This window comes from Merops nubicus, unplaced genomic scaffold (assembly GCF_000691845.1).
Source record: "Merops nubicus isolate BGI_N331 unplaced genomic scaffold, ASM69184v1 scaffold27433, whole genome shotgun sequence".
Lineage (NCBI taxonomy): Eukaryota > Metazoa > Chordata > Aves > Coraciiformes > Meropidae > Merops > Merops nubicus.
The window spans coordinates 5021-11357 of NW_008600009.1; the positions used below are offsets into that span (position 1 = coordinate 5021).

The 6337-nt window shown below is 53.8% G+C and overlaps 1 protein-coding gene across 1 annotated transcript in view; it reads left to right on the forward strand.

Moving 5' to 3' along the window:
• GUK1 (guanylate kinase 1) overlaps window positions 1-5441 on the forward strand; it is a 5719-nt gene extending 278 nt beyond the window's left edge. The window contains exons 2-7 of the mRNA XM_008937595.1: window positions 762-803; window positions 1875-1971; window positions 3817-3955; window positions 4564-4648; window positions 4924-5009; window positions 5406-5441. Coding sequence (XP_008935843.1) covers window positions 762-803; window positions 1875-1971; window positions 3817-3955; window positions 4564-4648; window positions 4924-5009; window positions 5406-5441 — 485 coding nt within the window. The remainder of the gene's footprint in view (window positions 1-761; window positions 804-1874; window positions 1972-3816; window positions 3956-4563; window positions 4649-4923; window positions 5010-5405) is intronic.
• The last annotated feature ends 896 nt before the right edge of the window (window positions 5442-6337 follow it).

A 6337-nucleotide genomic window follows, 5' to 3' on the forward strand; every position in this document is an offset into this window, starting at 1 on the left:
GGACGAGAAGAACTTCGTCGGCTTCAGCGTCTCCCGGGAGTGTCTCTGGGGGGGGGATTGGGGGGCTGCTCCCCCACAGCCACCTTCTGCTCCAAATCCAGCTCTTCCCGGGGAGCTGGGGAGGATTTTAGGAGCTCTGGGGCCACACAGCAGAACCTTGGATTTAAAATTGAAGGGTTTTTGTGAAGCCCATCTCGTTACAGGGTCAGTCAGGGAGACAGTTTGTGCCATCTCCTGAGGCTGCCCCTCCTGCCTGGGGCTTTGTTGCCTTTTTCTACATCACTCACCAAGTGCTGGCCAAGGGATTTGTTTCATTTTTTTTTTTGGGATGGTTCCCAGGTAATATGAAAATAGCTCCTGGCTGGGGAGCTCCATGTCCTCCCCCAGCCCTGGGACACTCAGCCCAGCACAGCAAGCACAGGGAGTTCTCCTCCCTCTTCCAATCCTCATTTTGTTTCCTTGGGTTTTTTTTTGGGGTGACACCTTAAAGGTTACCCTCAGAATCTGGGCCTGTGGCCACAGCTCTGGCCCCTGATTTCCCCTGGAGTTCTGTTGAGCACATTACCACAATATTTTCACTGTCCTCATAACACTTGGGGTCAGATAAAATCCTTGATGTGAGATCTGGGAGAGCTGGATTCGTTCTGCTACAACAGGGCAAATCCTGGATGGTTAAGAAGTCCCACACTGACTTAATAATATTAATATTTCTTTGATTTTATTACTATTAATAATTACAAGGCTGTGTTTTTGCCTTACAGACACCACCAGGCAGCCCAGACCCGGAGAGGTGAATGGCAAAGGTGAGTGTGGTGCAGCTGGGCCTGGCTCCTCTGAATCTGGCCATGATTCCTCTTCCTTTAGGTTCTTCTCTCACGTGCAGGAAGGAGTCCCCCCAGCAGAGAAGTCAGTCCTGGGTTTGCTTAGAGGGTGCATTTCCTCAGGAGACATTCCTCACTCATGGAATCATTAAGGTTGGAAAAGGCCTCCAAAGATCATCCAGTCCAACCATCAACCCAGCACTCAACTGGGTCCCCAAGTGCCACATCCACATGTTTTTTGAACCCCTCCAGGGCTGGGGACTCCAGCCCCTCCCTGGGCAGCCTGGGCCAATCCCTCACCCCTCTGCCAGGAGAGAAATCTTTCCATGAATAAAGAGATTAAACAAGACTGGCCCCAAAACTGAGCCCTGATGGAGTAAACCACATAAACCTCACCCCTGAGGGATGACATCTTTGAGAGTGTTTGTCCATCTAAAGACACCCCCACTTCTGTCCCTTCTCTTGGTGACCAGACTGTAGCTGTTGGCCACTGTCCTGCAGCCTGTGAGAGAAGGTAACCAAGAGGGATGGACCCAGCAGAACAACCCCAAAATTTAACTCAGCACTGAAGTGTTAGAGGGGGGCAGAGAATCTGCTGCCTGTTACCTCTTCTGGCTGCTCTTTGTGGCTGGCTGAGGTTTTCAAGGCAGGGCTCTTGGTTTCATCCCCCTGGTCCATGCCTGGACGTGGGGTGGGTGGATTTGGGCAAGGTGGGGAGATGCAGCTGCCTCACGAGGTGCCTTTATCTGGCTTGGGTTAATTGTGTGTCCTGCTGCTTTGCTCTTTTCTGGTTGATCTGCATATTTCAGAAAGAACCAAACGAGGTTTGTTCTTAATTCCTGATGCTGCTTTTCACTCTGAAAAGAATTTTAACAGAAGATCAAACATCCCTTTTTACTCTGTTTCAGTTTGATGTCCCCTTTTCTCTCTCCCTCTCTCTTGTCCCATTCTAGCCTCTAATCATAAACACCCACAGGTGCCATTTAAACCACAAACTCCCCCTTCAAAGCTGCTGATTTGGGGTGGTTTTTTTCCTCTTTTTCCCCTCTCCAGATTACCACTTTGTGACCAGAGAGGAAATGCAGAAGGAAATTGATGCTGGTGAATTCATCGAGCACGCCGAGTTCTCAGGAAACATCTATGGGACAAGGTGGGTGATCCAGACACTGCCCAGCCCAGGAGGAGCTGGGAGGATGAGGAAGGAAAGAGTATTTTAACTTGGTGACAGAGTTTTTCCCCTAAACAGGCAGATTCTCAAAGCCTTTTGCCTTTTGTTTTGGTAGCAGGGTCTCTGTCAGGTTTTTAAGGTGCCCAAAATTAACTCCCCAAGTTAGCTCCTCATAACTGGGGCTTGTAGTGGTGGGACAAGGGGTGATGGCTTCAAACTGGGAGATTTGGGTTGCAAATGAGGAAGAAATTCTTCAGTGTGAGGGTGGTGAGACCCTGGCAGAGGGAAGCTGTGGATGCTCCATCCCTGGAGGTGCTCCAGGCCAGGCTGGATGGGGCTTGGAGCAGCCTGGTCTAGTGGGAGGTGTCCTGCCCATGGCAGGGGGTTGGAACTGGATGAGCTTTAAGGTCCCTTCCAACCCAATCTGTGATTCTCTTCTTAACACTTCTCATGATTTCCACAGCCTGTTTATGCTCCTTAATATTTTCCAAGTGCTGGCAGGGAGTCGTGGGCAGAATGAAGACTTCACACTCTCCCTTGGTGGTCTGAATACTCTGAATCCAGGAGCAGAAGCAACAAAACCCACTCTGGGCTGCTGGGAAACAAAAAAAATGGGTGCTGTTTGGGCAAAGTGGCTGCCTCAGAGTGGATAAATTGTGTGGCAGCCTTGCCTGGGGTTCAGGAGTTAGGTGGGGTTTTAAAATAGCATTGCCCTGGGCGTTGGAGCTGAGGGTCAATAAAACATTTAGCTGCAATGTTAATTAGAAGTCAGATATGTAATTAGTGTGAGAAAATTGTGGCAGTGGGATGAGGGGCCTGCTAAGGAGGGAAGGGAAAATCTTCCTTGAGAAATTTGCCTGAAATGCTCCTCAGGAAGACTTCAGTTTCTTCAAGAGCTGGATGAGCTGCTTTGAGGATTTTTTGGAGATCAGACTGGTGGGAACTAGAAGGGACCTCTGGGGATCATTTCACCCAACCCCCTGCTCCAGCAGCTCACCCACAGCAGGGTCACACCCAGGTGGGTTTGGGATCTCTCCCTGGGCCCTCACTTTGGCCCCATCTGCATGTTGCTGTGCAGGGTGGGGGCTGAAATGAGCCCAAACCACCTCACCAGTACAGACCAGTTTGCAAACAAAACAGGAACTGGAACTCTTGAGGCTCGAGTGTCCTCTGCAGGTGCCTCAGGATGTCTCTAGACAGACTGTGATGGAGAGAGCCCCTCATGCTTCTATGAGGAGTTAAAGTTTTTACCAATCCTTTCTGCTCCTTAAAGCTCAGCTAAAAATAATGAACTGCTAATGATTTATGGCTTAATTTAAGCACCCAGCCAGTGGCACAGCCCCGAGTCCTGCCCACAGAAACCAGAATTTCTTGGAGGCCACCTGAAATGAGAGGCTGGAGGTCACTTTCTCAGGGCTCTGAGAGCTTCTGGCTCTCTGTGGGTTGGTTGTGGCAGGAGCCAGTCGATGCCCAGAGCACCAGGAGAGGGTTGGTGGTGGTGCTGCCTTTGGGGGGAGAGCTGTAGGAGCTGAGAAGTAGTTCCCCCAGGGGGCAGAAGAAGCAGCAGCTTTAACAGCATGCAAGAATCAACATTGTGGTGCCACGTCCATCCTCTCCCCTTCATCGTGGTGCTGGCAGGAGACAGAAGGTCCCTGCTCCACCCCAAAACTGCTGAGCAAGAGCAGAGCAGGCTCTGTCTTCTCTCCAGCCACAGTCTGGGCACAGAGGAGCCCCCCTGGGGTGCAGACCTGCTGCCTGCTGGGGACACCCCAACCCCCCCAGCTGTGGCTGGGTGCTCTGAGCCCTTCCCTCTCTGTTCACCCCCAGTAAAGGTGCAGTGCAGGCCGTGCAGGCCCAGAACCAGATCTGTGTCCTTGACATCGACATCCAGGGGGTGAAGAACATCAAGAAGACAGACCTGAACCCCATCTACATCTCCGTGCAGCCTCCTTCCATAGACATCTTGGTGAGGACCCACCTGCCTTGCTGTTAGGCACCTAGACCCACCTGGATGGTTCTTCAGGGCTGTAGAAGAGGTGGGGAGGACGTTTCTGAGCACGTTGTTACCTCCTGCTCCTCAGCATCTGTCCCCTCAGGGATAAATCTTCCTGTTTTCTGGGGGTTTTGAGTCACTCTTCTTGAGTTTCCTGCTCTCTGGGTTTTTTTGAGTCATTCTTGTTGAGTTTCCACACCTTGGTGTCTTCACCTGTGCTGGGTTCTAGACCCTCTTGCAGCATGGCCAACGTAGGTGAGGAGAGAAGGAGATTTTAGTGCTGAGATTTACCCCCAGCAATTAAAGTTCAACCAAGGGAGGCTGGTCCTCTGCAGCACCAGAAATCCTGCACCCCTCTGGTGACCCAAACAACCACAGGGAAGGGAGAGAGGGGGGGGAAAAAAGAGACTGAGAACCTGAGTTTTGGGTGGGAGATCTTGACCCCAACCTCAGCTTGGCCACTGGTTTGGTGTGGGATGGCAATGAGGCCCCTCATCCCTTGGGAGGGGGATCTGGGGGGGGTTCCTGCCTGCAGTTTGGACCTTGGGGGTCTTCAGTAGCTGGTTTCTGGTTGGGTTTAGGAGAAGAGACTCCGTGACAGAAAGACTGAGACAGAGGAGAGTTTACTGAAGCGTTTGGCTGCAGCCCGTGTGGACCTGGAGCTGAGTAAGTCCAGGGAGGGATGGACAGGGGAGGGATGTGTTGGTCCTTGAGGAGCTGGGGTGGTTTTTTTTTGGGTCAACATCTGCCTTGTGTCCTCCAAGGAGCGCTGGCAGGGTTTGGAGTTGAGCTGAGTGTGATCTAAGCACCCTGCTGTGGTGGGAGGTGGTTGGGGTTGAAACCATCACAGCAAAATGCCCCAGGAGCTGGAGTCATGCACCAGAGGTGACAGGGGGAAGAGGCATCTTCTCCAACTCCCCTGTCCTCTTCTCCTTCCCCAGGTAAAGAGCCTGGCCTCTTCGACTTGGTCATCATTAATGATGACCTAGAAAAAGCCTACTCTGAGCTGAAGGAGGTGCTCCTGGAGGTGAGTCCTGCAGGGCTTTCCTGCCTCTCCTCGTGGCTGGATCCCAAACCCTCCTGGCTGTGACCCTGGGCACCCTGCTGGGGGTGAGCTGCTGGAGCAGGGGTGGGAGGAGATGATCCCCAGAGGTCCCTCCCAACCCCACCAGTCTGGGACTGCTGGATCCAGCACGGTGCTGGTGGCAGAACACCAGGTCCCTGGGGGGCATGGGAGGGGGGTGCTCATTCTCAAGACCCCCCAAGTCCCACCTTGCCTGGTCCCTCCAGGCTCCTGTGTAAACTCTGGGCTCTGTCCCCTGGAGCTGGTCTGAGGAGACCACCCCTGGTGATGCCCAGAGCTCTGAAACCGAGTGGTTCCCCAAAGAGCTGGTGGATGCTCATTCTCCTCATCTCCTTGCAGGAAATCAAGAAGACCCAAGAATCCAGGAAGTCCTGAGCCAAGGCTGCTGGGACACCTGCACTTTGCACATCATTCCCCACTCGCCTGGCGCCGTGGATTCCCAGAGACATTCCCCCTAGGCTGCCCCTGCTCCCCTCACTCTAGGACCTTTCTATTAAAAGGAGAGAAAAACCAACCCTGGGGACACTGGGGTGTGTTCTCCTCACGCCCAGCGTGGCCTCTGCAGGTTGGTACCTTGGATGGAGCCCTGGGAGGAAGGACAGAGCTGCCCCAGCAGCCCGGGCAGGTGCCTCAGGACCCTGCTGTGATGTTTCTGGAGGTGGGTCTGGTGCCAGCTAGAGCCACCAGGTCTCTTCAGAGGGGTGTGAGTCCCATCTCCACCTCCTCATGGAGGGGATTCCATCTCTGCTGCCACTTGATGTCACAACTGGTGGCATCTTCTGGTTCCTGCTTCCATTTGCTGACCTGGCTACAGCTCCTCCTGGTGCTTCTGCCACCCCCAGCCCCCGTGGTGACCCAGTGGGTCTTTGGGGCACAGCAGCCCCTCAGCACAGCTGGTCTTCATGTGCTGGAGGGTGGCCAGAAATCCCTTCTCCTGGGAAGGATCCTTCTGATCTGGCCACTGTCCCTCACGTGGGGCTGGGGCTTGAGACGTGGGGGAGCTCTGCCTGGTGACTGGGAGGACGTTTGGGTGCCTCCTTGAGGCTTTCTTGTAACCTCATCAAGCTCAACCAGGGCAAGTGCAGGGTCCTGCCCCTGGGGAGGAGCCACCCCCTGCACCAGGACAGGGGAGGGGTGACCTGCTGGGAAGCAGCTCCACAGAGAAGGAGCTGGGAGTGCTGGGGGACAGCAGGTCCACCAGGAGCCAGCAATGGGTGGAGAGGAGAAGCCTCAGAGGGGATCTGAGCAGTGCTGAGCAAGAGCTAAAGGGC